This window comes from Monodelphis domestica, chromosome 6 (genome assembly GCF_027887165.1).
Source record: "Monodelphis domestica isolate mMonDom1 chromosome 6, mMonDom1.pri, whole genome shotgun sequence".
Classification (NCBI taxonomy): Eukaryota; Metazoa; Chordata; class Mammalia; order Didelphimorphia; family Didelphidae; genus Monodelphis; species Monodelphis domestica.
In genome coordinates, this window is record NC_077232.1 from 382,451 (window position 1) to 396,004 (window position 13,554).

General features: G+C 51.8%; 1 protein-coding gene across 2 annotated transcripts in view; it reads left to right on the forward strand.

The window, feature by feature from the left end:
* The window catches only part of LRRC56 (leucine rich repeat containing 56), a 53,790-nt gene that overhangs the window by 39,828 nt on the left and 408 nt on the right, over positions 1 to 13,554 (forward strand). Inside the window, exons 7-12 of one of the 2 annotated variants that reach the window (XM_056801054.1) lie at positions 8,770 to 8,947; positions 9,479 to 9,676; positions 9,756 to 9,820; positions 10,035 to 10,192; positions 10,910 to 11,022; positions 13,165 to 13,480. In XM_056801054.1, coding sequence (XP_056657032.1) covers positions 8,770 to 8,947; positions 9,479 to 9,676; positions 9,756 to 9,820; positions 10,035 to 10,192; positions 10,910 to 11,022; positions 13,165 to 13,480 — 1,028 coding nt within the window. The remainder of the gene's footprint in view (positions 1 to 8,769; positions 8,948 to 9,478; positions 9,677 to 9,755; positions 9,821 to 10,034; positions 10,193 to 10,909; positions 11,023 to 13,164; positions 13,481 to 13,554) is intronic. The other variant, XM_056801055.1, reaches the window with a different exon arrangement.

Consider the following 13,554-nt stretch of genomic DNA (forward strand, 5'->3'; position numbering starts at 1 on the left):
GTTGTCTGACCTTTATAGGTACTTAGCTTAAGGGCTTTTGCCTCACGATAAGTATGAGTTAAGTACTTTTTCATTGTTCAGTAAGGAGTTTACAACTTTATCTTCCCCTAAAGTATGCTTAAGTATGTGTGGAATAGAGGTCTTCCCATTTTTGATCTAAGTAGAGTTCTCACATTTTAGATCTAAGTAGCTTCACAATGGCTTCGACAGGCCGGCTAAACCTTGTGAGGGTAGCCATCGGGTCGTCGACCCCTGGTGAACTAGGGCTTTGCTCACCCAGCATGTGAAGACTGCTTCGGCGGAACAGGCAGAAGAAACCAACAAGAAGGTTCAACGGCTGAGATGGCGACGCAGCAAGGCACCGTGGAATGCTTAGGGTGTGTTGGAGCACAAAAGACAACACGGCCATCCAATGCAGCTGAGGAAGTCTCCAGACATAACAATTTTTCGTGCCACCGGACCCAGGCTTCCAATGCTGAGAGAGTGGGACTGTCTCTGTGCATCGACTTTTCCACTTAAATCTTCATGCACAAGTGTCTTTGTGCACAAAAACACACAAAGACAATAGTCATCCTCGGTTACCGAGAGACTATTACTACTAGCTTCACTGTTTAAAATGGGGAATAGTCCCAATAAAAAATTCCCCAATGGGGAATTTTTTTAACATTCACAAGTCTGAGAAATTTCAAGATTCACACCTCCTAATTTGGGTTGCATTGGTTTTATTTGTACAAAACCTTGTTAATTTAATATCATCAAAATTATTTTATTTTCTCTAATGTTCTGTAGGTCTTATTTGGCCATAAATCCTTCCCTTATCAATAAGGCTGACAAGTAAACTTTTCCATGTTCCCTTAATTAGTTTATGATGTCACCCTTTATTTCTAGATCAAGTATCCATTTCAATTTTATCCTGGTGTATAGTGTGAGATGATGGTCCATGCCTAGTCCCTACTATATTTCTTTCCAACTTTCCCAACAGTTTTTGTCAAATAGTGAGTTCTTTCCCCCAATCCTGGATCTTTGGGTTTATTGAACACTGAGTTGCTATGGACACTAACTTGATAACCTCATCTATTCCTTTGATCCACTCCTCTATTTCTTAACCAGTACCAGATTTTTGTGATGATTACTGCTTTATAGTATAGTGAGAGATCTGATACTGACAGGCTATCTTCCTTCATATTTTTCATTAATTCCTTTGATCTTCTTGGCCTTTTGTTCTTCCAGATGAACTTTGTTATTTTTTTCTAGTTCTATGAAATGATTGTTGGATAGTTTGATTGGTATGTCACTGAATAAATAGGTAAATTGATTTAGTCGGGTTTGTCATTTTCACTATATTGATTCAGCCTATCCATGTGCAACTAATTTTTTCCCAATTGTTAAATCTGACCTTGTTTGAAGAGTGTTTTGTAGTTGTGATCATACAGCTGTTGAGTATTTTGAATGGAATTGAATGGAATTTGAATGGAATGAATCAGCAAATCTAAATGCTGATGATTTATGTGAATTTACTTTCTATTCTGTGACTTTGCTGAAGTTGTTAATTGTTTCCATTAGTATTTTGGTTGATTATCTATGATTCTTTAGATATATCATATCATCTTCAAAGAAACTTTGTTTATTCATTGCCTATTCTAATTCCTTCCATTTCTCTTTCTGCTCTTATTGCTAGTACAATGTTAATAGTGGTGATAATAGGCATCCTTGCTTTACCTCAATCTTATTATTGGGAAGGGTCCAGATTTATCCCACATTATAGTTAACGCTTGCTGATATTTTTATTTTTTAATTGAAAAAAATTTTATTTAATTAATTAATTTAGAATATATTTTCATGATTACCTGATTCATGTTCTTTCCTTCCCCTCCTCCCACCCCCTCCCATAGCCAACAAACAATCCCACTGGGTTTTACATGTGTCATTGATCAAGACCTATTTCCCTATTATTGATAATTGCACTAGAGTGATTGTTTAGAGTCTACATCCCCCCCCATTGAACCATGTGATCAAGCAGTTGTTCTTCTGTGTTTCTACTCCCACAGTTCTTCCTCTGAATGTGGATAGTATTCTTTCCCATAAATCCCTCAGAATTGTCCTGGATCATTTGTTATTTTTAGATAGATGCCATTTATTACTTTGAGGAGCATTTCATTTATTCCATTGTTTTCTAATGCTTTTATAAGAAATGGGTGTTATATTTTCTCAATGCTTTAACTGCATCTATTGAAGTAATCCTGTGGTTTATGTTGGTGTTGTTATTGTTCTTTTCAATTATGTTATTGGTTTTCCTACTATCAAACCATCCCTGCATTCCTGGTATAAAACCTACCTGATTGTGGTGTATGATTCTTGTGATATAATGTTGTGCGTCGATGTTCATTAGGAAGATTGGTCTATAGTTTTCTTTCTCTGTTTTAGCTCCTCTTGATTTAGTTATCATTAACACATTTGTGTCATAAAAAGAGTTTGGAAGGATTACCTCTTCCTCTATTTTCTTAAAAAAAAAAAAACCAACATTATTTTATGTCTTAGACTCAATACTGTATATTGATTCCAAGACAGAAGAGCAGTAAGGGCTAGGCAATGGAGATTAAGTGACTTGCATAAGGTCACACAGCTAGGAAGTATGTGAAGCCAGATTTGAACTCAGATTTGAACTCCCATCTGACTGGCTCTCAGTTCCCTGAGCTATCTAGCTGCCTGCACCTCCCCCACCATTTTTCTAAATAATTTGTATAGTTTTAGAGTTAGTTTTTCTTTGAATATTTGGTAGAATTCACCTGTAAATCCATCTGACCCTGGGATCTTTTTCTTAGGTAGTTCTTTGATGGTTTGTTCAATTTCTTTTTTCTGTAATGGAATTGTTTAAGCATTCTATTTCCTCTTTTGTTATTCTGGGTAGTTCATATTTTTGTAAGTATTCATCCATTTTACTTAGATTGTCAGATTTATTGGCATATAGTTAAGCAAAATAACTACCAACAATTGCTTTAATTTCTTCTATTTTAGTAATGATTTCTTCCCCCTCCCCCTTTTTTATATTGGTAAATTGATTTTATTTTTTTAAGCAAGTTAACTAATGGCATATCTATTTTTTTTTCATAAAACCAACTCCTTAACTCATTTATTAGTTCAATGGTTTTCTTAACTTCAATTTTATTAATTTCTCCTTTGATATTCAAGATTTACAACTTGTTTAATTGGCGATTTAAAAATTAGTTCTTTTGGGGGCAGCTGGGTGGCTCAGTGGATTGAAAGCCAGGCCTAAAGACAGGAGGTCCTAGGTTCAAATATGACCTCAGACACTTCCCAGCTGTGTGACCCTGGGCAAGGTACTTGACCCCCATTGCCTAGCCCTTACCACTCTTCTGCCTTGGAACCAATATACAGTATTGATTCCAAGATGGAAGGTAAGGGTTTAAAAATATTTTTTTTTGTTCTTTTTCTAGTTTTTTTTTTAGTTGCATGCCCAATGAATTTGATCTTTTCTTTTTCTGTTTTGTTGATGTAAGCATTTGTAGATATTAATTTCCCCGTAAGTTCAGCTTTGGCTGCATCCCACAAATTTTGATATGTCTTATCATTGTCATTTTCTTTAAATGAAATTGTTGTTTGTTTCTATGATTTGTCCTTTGACCCAATCATTTGTTAGGATAAGATTATTTAGTTTCTAATTAATTTTTAGCCTTATTGCTGGTGAGTGTAGTTTTTATTACATTGTGATCTAACAAAGTATGCATTTAACATTTTTGCTTTTTCATATTTGGGTGTGAGGTTTTTATGCCCTATTATGTGGTCACTTTTAGTGAAGGTGTCATGTACTGCTGAGAAAAAGGTGCATTCCTTTCTATTCCCACTCAGTTTTCCGAGTATATGTTTGTTGCCTTTAAAGTAGCCCAAGCATAGTATCTTCTGCTCTAGCCTCTTTTACTCTGTGTGTATATCTCCCTGTTTTAAATATGCTTCTTATAGATTGTATATTTTAGAGTTCTTTGCTATCATTTTCTATTTTATGGCTGAGTTCATCCCATTCACATTCACAGTCATGATTACTAATTGTGTGTTTCCTTGGATTTTTTTCCTCTCCTGCTTATTCTTCTCTCTCTCTCTCTCTCTCTCCTTTTATACTTTCTCTGTTCACAGATGTTTTGTTTTTGATGACCACATTCCCCAATTCACCCTTCTTTGTGTCCATACCTCACTTCCCTTATTTTCTCTACCTTCTTTTTTCCCTATAAGGGTAATGTAGGTTTCGATAGCTGGGTGAATGTGGGTGCTATTCCCACTTTGAGCTAGTTCCAATGAAAGTAAAGTTCAATCACAACCACCCTCCATCTTCTCCTCCACTGTATTTTCCCACTTATGTACCTCTTAACAAGAGGTGGGCTACCCCCCTTCTATCTCTTCTTTTCTCTCCATATATTCCTCTTTCCTATTTCCCCCTACTTTTTATATCAGCCCATCTTATGTAGCTTCTTCCTTCTTTCTATATATACTCCGATAGTAATAAAGTCCTTAAGTATCGTCCTAAATACTTTGCCTTTTGGAATATCATATTCAATGCCTTCTAGTCCTTTAATGTAGAAGCTGCTAGGGGTCCCGTGTAATTCTGACTGTGGGTACTCAATATTTGAATTGTTCCCTTCTGGTAGCTTGGAGTACTTGGCCTGGAAGTTCTGGAATTTTGGTATAATATTTCAGTGGTTTTTTATTTTAGGGTCTTTTTCAGGAGGTGATTACTAGATTCTCTGTTTTTTTCTCCTCTCGTTATCAGGGAAGTTTTCCCTGATGATTTCTTGTAATATGGTTTCCAGGCTCTTTTTTGTTTTTTCAATCATGGTTTTCAGGTATTCTGATGATTTTTAACTTATGTCTCCTAGATCAATTGTTTAGTCATTTTCCAGTGAGATATTTTAAATTTTTTCTTTTTTTATTTAAAGATTTTTTGTCTTATTATTTCCTAATGTTTTGTGGTTTCATTGCCTTCTATTTGTCCAGTTCTTATTTTTAGGAAGTTATTTTCTTCCTTGAGTTTTTGTGTTTCTTTTTCATTTGGCCAATCCTACCTTTTAATGTTATTTGCTTCTGTGGGTTTTGTTTGTTTGTTTGCTTTGCCATTTCTATTTGGTTCATTCTATTCCTTAGGGAGTTTTCTTCAAGGTATTTTTGTTTCTCCATTTCCTTTTGGCATATTCTAGTTTTTAGGGAGTTGGTTTCTTCAGTAAATTTTCGCCCAGCTATTGAGTTTTTCTGTTGATTCTCTTATCATTGTTTTTTTTTTTAATTTCTTTTCAAGTTCTTCCAGAGGCTCTTTTGAGGCCTGGAATTCTTTCACCCTTTACTTTGAGGTTTCACAACTTTCCTATTGGGCACTGCTGATCTCTTCTGAGTTTGTATGGTCTTCCCTGTCACTAAAGTAACATTCTAGGGTCAGAGGGGTTTGTTTGTTTTTTATTTTTGCTTCTTTTTCTAGTGGTTGTATTTCTTGTTACCTTATTTATCTGTTGAGGTTCTTCTCTGTTCCTGGGGTAGAGGTGCACTGCTCCAATCTTGCAGAGTTCTCTTCTCTGGTACTTGGGGTAGGTCCAGCTGCCCTTACTCCTCACAGTGTGTCTATTGAGGAAGTGGCCCTGATGGCCTGCTCTGGGTAGGTTTGAAGCTGTTTTGTCCAGCTATATTTCAGCACTTTTTGGTACTTGTTTCCCTGTTGGTTCATGGACTGGCTTGGTCCCCACTCTGTTGCTTCCCTGACTCTTACAAATAGCCTGGGCTGGGCAGGTCTCCTTCTCTGGACTCTATTGCCTTAGGCATTCTGCTGCCATATGGGAGTGAGTATGTTCCTACTCCCTTATAGGTCTTGGACTCTGCTGCCACATGGCTGTGGTAGGGTCCAGTTCTAACTTTGTGCTTCCTTGTGGTCTCAGGGTTCCACTGTCAGGTGAGAGTTTGTGGGTTTCCTACCTTCTCTGCTTCCTCTACCTGTGTGGGGTGGCTGGGGATGGGCTTGTTCCTGTTCTGAAGCTTTGTTGCCTCTAATGGAGTCACCGTGTGTTGGGCTGCTCCAAATTCTGCCAGTTGTCACAAGTGCTACCTGGGACAGCTCTCTCCTCTTACCTCAGTGAGCCATGTTCCTCCAGCTTTTTTTTGTTTTGGAGGCTGTTTGTTTTCTTTTTGTGTGATCCGGAGGGATCCAGGGGGAGGAGTGGCCTTTACTCCGCCATCTTAGCTCCCAGAAGGCAACTCCCTGCTAGTTTTAATATTTGCTCTCCTCAGCAAAACCCATTAGAATATATGGACTTTAGCAAAGGATTTCCTGACCTGTGGCTCATGCATTGTGTGTGTGTGTGTGTGTGTGTGTGTGTGTGTGTGTGTGTGTGAAACCCGTACTTTCTTAGTAACAGTTCTGAGGCAGAATGGCAAGGGCTTGGCAGTTGAGGTTAAGTGACTTGTCTGAGGCCAGATTTGAACCCTGGACCTACTGACTCCAGCATTTTATTTTAACCACTTTGTTATGAGTATCCAAGAGAGCAGTATTTTAGAGTTGGTATAAGCTATGGGTGGCCCCTCTTTGTGCAGTCAGTCAGCAGGGGTTCTAGGATTGCCCTCTCTTTCGGGGCTTCAGTCTCTCAGCTGAGAAAAGCTCGACGTCCCATAAGCCCCCTTGCTGGTAAGGGAGAACTTTGCCAAGCTGGAGAGAGGAAAGGAAGGCATCCAGGATGCCGAGTCCTCGTCTATGAGACCAGAGCGTGGTGCTGGGCCTGTCCAGACGTCTGGCCACCTCTTCGTGGCCTCCTCCTCAGGCTGACTCTGCTTCACTCTCCCTTGAGAGGCTCCCTCTGCACTTCGCATGGTGTCAGGTGGCCTGTGGCCCTGTGGCTGCCCCAGCTGCAGGCCGTGCCCTTAAGGAGGCGTCTACGCTCCACGGCAGCCACTGGACCGGACGTTATAGTTCATAGCACTGCCTGTGGCCAGAGAAAGGCAGTCCCTCCCCTCAGGGAGCTTGTAGTCTTAGGAGGGATGTTAAGAAAGGACAACGTCCTCCTCCTCTTTGGTGGCGTCACCCAACACTGGGCTTCCCACCGCGTTTCCCTCGTCATTTCTTCATTGGGCCTCACGGCCGAGCTCAAAGGTTGGAGCTATTAGGATGATCCTCCTTTTACAGATGATGAAACTGAGGCAGAGCTGCCATGATTTGCCCAGGGCCGCACAGCTAGTGAGCCTGGATTTGAACTCAGGGTTGTCTTCAAATAGGGAGAAAATAGATCCAAGTGTGTTGGGGGAGGGAGAGGTCGGCCAGAGGAGGTTGGAAAAGGGTTCATACGGAAAATAGAGCTTGAGCGTAGCAGGTTGGGAGGAAAGGAGACATTCTAAGGCCAAGGTGAGGGATGGAGGTGTTGGAGGGGTGGAATGTTGTGGAGAGGAGGAGCTCCTACTGACTAAGGCCTGCGGACCTGCCAAAGGAAACACTAGGAGCTGGCAAGGCCAGGGGGGGCCCTCAAGGCATGGAGTCACTTACAGAAATCCTGGAGGCAATAGGGAGCTATGAGGGTTAACTGGAGAAGGTGGAGGATCGACTCACACTTTAGGAAGCTCCCTGAGTGAAAGGTGGAACCCTAAACCGTAAGCTCCCTTATTAGCAGATTCAACATTCCAGCCCCATCATTCCCTCACTATCACTCTAACTCCCCCACTGGAGATGACGTGGAGGCGGTACAGGTGGCCTCTCGGGGCTATGTGGACGGCCACAGAGACTGGCTGACTGTGGCTCCCAGGGAGGGAAGAATGGTTCTTTCTGGTCTTGCCTGCCTTTCTCCAAGGGAGATCCTGATCTTTTCCGGCACCCAGACTAGAGCCTCCACCACTATGGTGGCCAAGAGAAATGATCATCCCTGGATGAGGAAGGGGAAGCAGAGCTTATTTCCCGAGCCGATCCCTCCTCCCAAAACGCTGGGGCAGGAAAGGTCCCCCTTCCACTAGGAGTGAGATGGCTCGGCTCATAGAGACACCCAGACGCAGGCCTGCTCTCCTCCCTCTCTTGAAGCACTCTAATAGGCTCCCACTGGCTCTCGGCCTCGCCTCGGGTCCTCTTCCTCCTCTGCACATGCTTCAAACCCAAATGTGGGCTCAACGTATTGGTGAGCCCAGGCTTAATCCACACCCAGAACATCGGAGATGCTTTTCTCCTCGTTGGTTGTCAAGGTGGATTCCGTGATGCGGGACAGCGGGGACCTCGCCCCCTGCAGAGGAGAGAGGACTCAGCCTGGGACTTGTTGCCCCTGTGCTTCCAGTCCACAGTTAGGTTGAAGTGGGAGCTCGCCATAGGAATTCCCATCTAGACACCTCCTGGAGCACTGGGGAGTCCAGGGAGCAGGGCTCGAAGAAGGCCATGCTCTCCCTTGGCAGGGGGCACGGGGTCCACGCAGCTTTCCCACATGGAGCCCAGGTGCGGCTCATGAAAATTCCCCAGCCTGCGCAGCACCCTTGCTTGCCCCCATCCCACACGGGCATTTAGCCAAGCCCAGGGACTCTGGCCCGGCAGCAATGGCCGGAATTGCTGCCTCCAGGAAGGATGTCGGGATGGGGGAGGCTTGACCTGGGGGTGACTGGTGGGGCTCCTCTCCGCCATAGGACTAGGACCCCACGGCAGGGAGCTCCTCAGGCAGCTGGTCACGGCTCAGAGCGAGGCCACAGGGCTCCCATGCAGTTCTCCTCCCAAGCCACGGAGTGGTGGAGTGGCCTGGACAGCCTGTTTTGTCTTTCCAGGCCCCAGACTATAACTACAGGGCTGAAGTGAAGAAGCTCATTCCCCACCTCCAGTTCTTGGATGAAGTGCCTGCCAACCAGACCTCCCTCCAGGTCTCTCGAAAGCTCGACAAGGACTGGCTCATCGTCAAGGAGTCCATCAAGGAAAGCAACGTGGTACAGAACGGCTCTCGGTTTGGTACATGGCTCATTCGGCCCTTCGCCCCTGGCGCCCCCCACAAGCCCCCTTCTACCCCCTCGTTTTACAGAGAAGGAAACGGGCTCACAGGAGAAGGAGGGCATGGAGAAAAAGGCTTCGAGGAGGCAGCTAGGTGGCTCAGTGGATAGAGCCAGGCCTGGAGACAGGAGGTTCTGGGTTCAAACCCTACCTAGCTGTGTGACCCTGGGCAAGTCACTTCACCCCCCATGCATAGCCCTTACTGTTCTAAGACAGAAGGAGGGGGTTTAAAAAAAGAATGAAAGAAAGAACGAGAGACAGCCAGAGAGGAGAGAGCATTTGATTAGCAGCGAGAAGGCCCAGTTCGAGCCCAGACGAGACACTCCCAGGCCAGAGTCAAGAAGCAGGGAGGCTCGTCCCCGTTGGGGAGCATCTTCTCGCCCAGGGTGGCTTGTCTGATCCTGGGGCGGCTTGGCGCCTGGCTCCCTGCGGCTTCTGAGAAGACGGCCCGGGGCCTGCCTGAGCCCAGGTCTCTGGCTGCCTCTCCCGCAGGCTCAGCAGCAGGGCAGAGGCTCAGCCCCAGGCTGAGGCTGTCCACGAGCCCCCTCCCCCCGGCCTCGCGGCTGTGGCCCCTCCACACGGGCCGGCCCCCCTGGGCGCCCTCGCCGGCATCTCCCGGCAGCCCCTTCCTGGAAGCGCTGATCCCCGAGGAGCCGGCCTCGGACTCCGACTCCAGCGACCTGACCCATGGTGAGCGCGAGGCCCCTTGGGCGGCTCTCCCCCCACCGCTCCCTTCCTTGGCCCACCCTCCCTCCCTCCCTCCTTGTAGGCGTCAGCCGCGTCCTCTGCGGAAACCCCATCAAGGGCCTGCAGGAGCGCCGGCAGAGGCTTCAGGTACTCTCGGGGCCGGCTGGGGGGAGGAGGGGGCCCACGTGAGCGCAGCCCCCCCCCCCCGACTCTGGGGGGTCACACGGCCTGCAGCCGGGGGCGGGTCCTTGGTCAGCCTCCCTCCGGGATCCCGGGCCCACGAGAGAAAGGGGAAACTGAGGCCCCCAGCAAGGCCGCCGGCCCTGGCCCCTCCACTGGCCCCTCCTTCGGCTTCCCCCAGGAGCCCAGTGGACTCTCCATGCCCCAGCCTTTAGCCCTGGCATCTGGGAAGTCGCCCATTCAGGGCCTCGAGCCCTCCGGGAGGGCAGAGGACGGCCCGGCCTGGCCCCCAACCCTCTGGGCAGAGCTCAAGGCTTGGAAGGAGCAGCAGCGGCGGCGGTGAGTTGGGAGTGGCGCCTCGCCCTTCCCCAGGCCAGCTCTGCCAGCCGTCCCAAGAGCCGGAGATGGCCAGGGTTCGGGAAGAGGTGCGCCGCGCCCCCACGGCTCAGCCCGCCCTGGGCCCCCCCCCAGGCCCGGATCCCAGAGGTGCCCAGCAAGAAGGAACCCAGGAGGGCCCCCTGCCCGGGCTGCCCTGCGCCCTTGGCCCAGCTCCCTCCCCGCCAGGCCTTCTGGCTTCTCGAGGCTCCCTCTGGGTGGATGACCCCCATGGGCAGCCCTTCCCTGGGTGAGCAGAGAGCCCGAGGGACCCAGGCAGGGCCTCTGTCCAAAGCTCTGCCTGGCTAATCCAGGCCAGCAGGGAGAGGGCGAGCCTGGCGGCTCCGGAGCCAGAGATGCCCTACCTCCGCGCCTGTGTCTGCCCTCCCCGGGGCTCCCTGAGAGGCAGCTCGGCCTCTTCCCCCGGAGGGAGGCCACTGGAGGCTCTGGCTGCCCACCAGATTCCCCGCCTCTGGCCTCGAGGCTCCCCTGCCCGTTGGCTGGCACCTCCTCCTTCCCATTCTCACCACACAGCCTCCTTTTTGCCTCTGCCCGGCTTCTGGCCCGTGTTTGGGGGGCAGCGGCTGGGGGGGAGGGGGAGGCTTCCCAGGGGTCTGGGGCCCAGGGTGGGGGTGGGGTGGGGGAGCAAAGGAGCTTGAATATGCTACTTGTGGGGAGAAGCTCCCAGGAGGAAGTGGACGACTCCATCGAGCTGAATGAGCAGGAGGAAGAGCAGAAGGCCAAGGCCGCGAGTCCCCTCGGGTCCTGCCCAGGCTCCCCAGGCTCTGCCGCAGGTAACTTCCTGCCTCGCCCTTCTCCTGGCTTTCCTTCCTTCTTCCAGCCTTTCGCCCCGACACCTTCTCCAGGGGCCCTCCAGGGCCTCTGAGAGCGCCGAGACGCTACGGGTAGGGGGTGCGGCCCCCGGCGCGGGGCGCAGGCTCTGCGCGTCCTCCGGTGCCGGGACAAAGGACGGAGGTCAGGAGAGGGCCTGGCCTGGCGTCCCGAAGCCCCACCCCTCCGGGGTGCGGGCTCTCCTCTGCGCCCGAGAGGGGAGGCCCCTTCCTCCCCCTCTGCCCCTTCTCTCTGGGCCCAGGCAAAGAGGTCGCCTCGTGCCTGCTCCCTTGTCTTCAGACTGCCCCTCCCCCACCCCCATCTGCAGCAGACACACCGCCCTCTCGCCCTCTGCACAAGCTCTTCTTTGTTTCCTGGGCAAAGTCGCCGGGGGACCGTCTACACTTGGAGCTGCCCCCGGTCAGCCCCCAAAGCCCCTGCCGCGGCCCCCCAGCCCTCGGGCCCCAGGGAGTCGGCCCGCGGAAAGCAAAGGACCAGAACAGCCCTTCAGGCCCGTTTAGAAGCCGGGCTTAGAGAAGCCGCCCCGGGAGGACCCCGCTGGCCACCTGAAGAAGGGAGGGGAACGGCGGCCGCCATGTGAGCTAAACCGGGCATGCTCAGGAATTCACCTCCGCGTTGGATCGGGCGCCCTGCGCTAGGCGGCAGATCTGGAGGCTGGCCAAAGGCGGCTGCCAGCTTTGGGCCGAGGAAGCAGGGGGAGAGGCCGGGCCGAGCGGGCAAGCAGGGAGCGTGGCCGCAGTCCGGTGCGGAGGAGAGCCGGGGGGCGGCCACTGGAGGGGGCCTGCAGAGCGGGGGGGCCACGCGGTCGCCCCAGCAGCTTTCCCCAGAGTCGAGGATGGTGGGAAGGGAGCGCCCACAGGCCTGGGCCCTGGACTGGATGCAGGGAGGAGAGAACGTCGGGGATCCCAGCTAGGCGGCCGGCCTGGGTCCGAGGGCCGCTTCTGGGCATGACACGTGGCCTTGAGACTCGCCAGGAGAGCTGACCAGGGCAGAGGGCCGGGCCGAGCCCCGTGGGGCGCACGAGGAGGGGCCGGGGGAGCTCGCAGCCCAGCCCCCGTTGGGGGAAGAGAAGCTTGAGAAGAGCGGCCGCGGCCCAAGGCTGAAGCTGGCTCCCTCCTCGGGAGCTCCGACGGATGGCGGCAGGGAAGGGACGTGGAGGTGCCGTGCTGCAAGCGAGGCCAAGGCCTGACCCTCTCTGTATGGGGCTGAGGTGGGCGGAGGGGGTCACGGAAGGTAAACTGAGGACCCAGGAGACGGGGGGCCTTCCGGCATGTCGGCTGGCCTGGGTTGAGGGAACCCCGGCAAGCCAGGGCGTCTCCCAGTTTCGGCGCGGGGGAAGGACGTCGGAGAGAGCCAGGCCGCAGTGGGAGCCGGGCCGTGATGGCCGGCCGAGGGCTCGGGCGCCGGGCCTTCCCTCCTGGGCCGGCTTCGGCCCCGGAAGCAGGCCCGGTGGGGTGGTCGGGCCATTTGCTGTTTGCCCAGGACAGCAGAGAAGATTCTCGGGGCAGCCTGGTGCCTCCCCTCAGGACCTCCCCCGGGCCCATCGCCCTCTGCTCTCGGGTACCCCCTTGGCCCCGAGTTTCTCCTGGCGCTGCCGGGCCCCCGTCCTCCCTCTAGACCAAACAGCCTTCTCTGGGCGGCGCGCTTCCCGACTCACAAGAAAATAAATCCGGTTGGAATGCAGCCCTCCCGCCACTTCCTGGCCCCAGGGAGGCACGGCCACCTCTGTCCCCTCCTCCCCTTTCTGGGTGCCCATCCGCCGTCTTGGCCCTTGAGCCTGCCCCACCTCTCTGTCCTCCGGCCACATCTCCCCAGACTGGCTGGGATCCAGCCGGGCGTTCTTAGAAGCCTCCCTTTGCAGGCTTCTTGCACCTTCCCCCATGTCCGGACTCCGGGCCTTTGCCCTGGCCGTGCCCTCTTGGGTCTCCGGGAGGACTTTGCCCTTGGCCTCTTCACACCCACATACCTGCCTCCGTCTGCCCTTCTTGGCGCTCCCTGTAGACGGGGGCCTGTTCGGAGCCGCCCCCGCCCCGCGTGAAAGGGCTGCGGGCCTCCTGCTGATCCTGTCCTCCGTTGCCTTGCAGATCCGTCCAAAGTCCTGCGCGGGAGCAGATGGCTAGCGGGGCCCGGCGGCCCCCTGGTCCCTTCTGCCCTCAAGCACCCCTCCCCTCCCCCGCTGCCTAGCCCCAGTGGACGGTCCAGGCCCGAGCTTCGGGGCAGGCGCCTGAACCTCAACCTCAGCCCGCTGGCCAGCTCGGAGTCAGGGGCCCACCTGGGGGAGCGGCTGGCTGTGCTGCCACCCTTCAGGGGCCTCACAGCCCTGAGAAGCCCGGGAGCCCAGAGCCACCCAGAGCCTCGAGGGCTCGGAGCCACCGTGAGGCCTGCATCCATAGAGCCCAAGTAGAGTCTCCCCCGCCCCCCCCCGGCCCCCTCCCCCCCAACACGCCTCTAAGCTGGCCCTGCTTCCTCCCCAG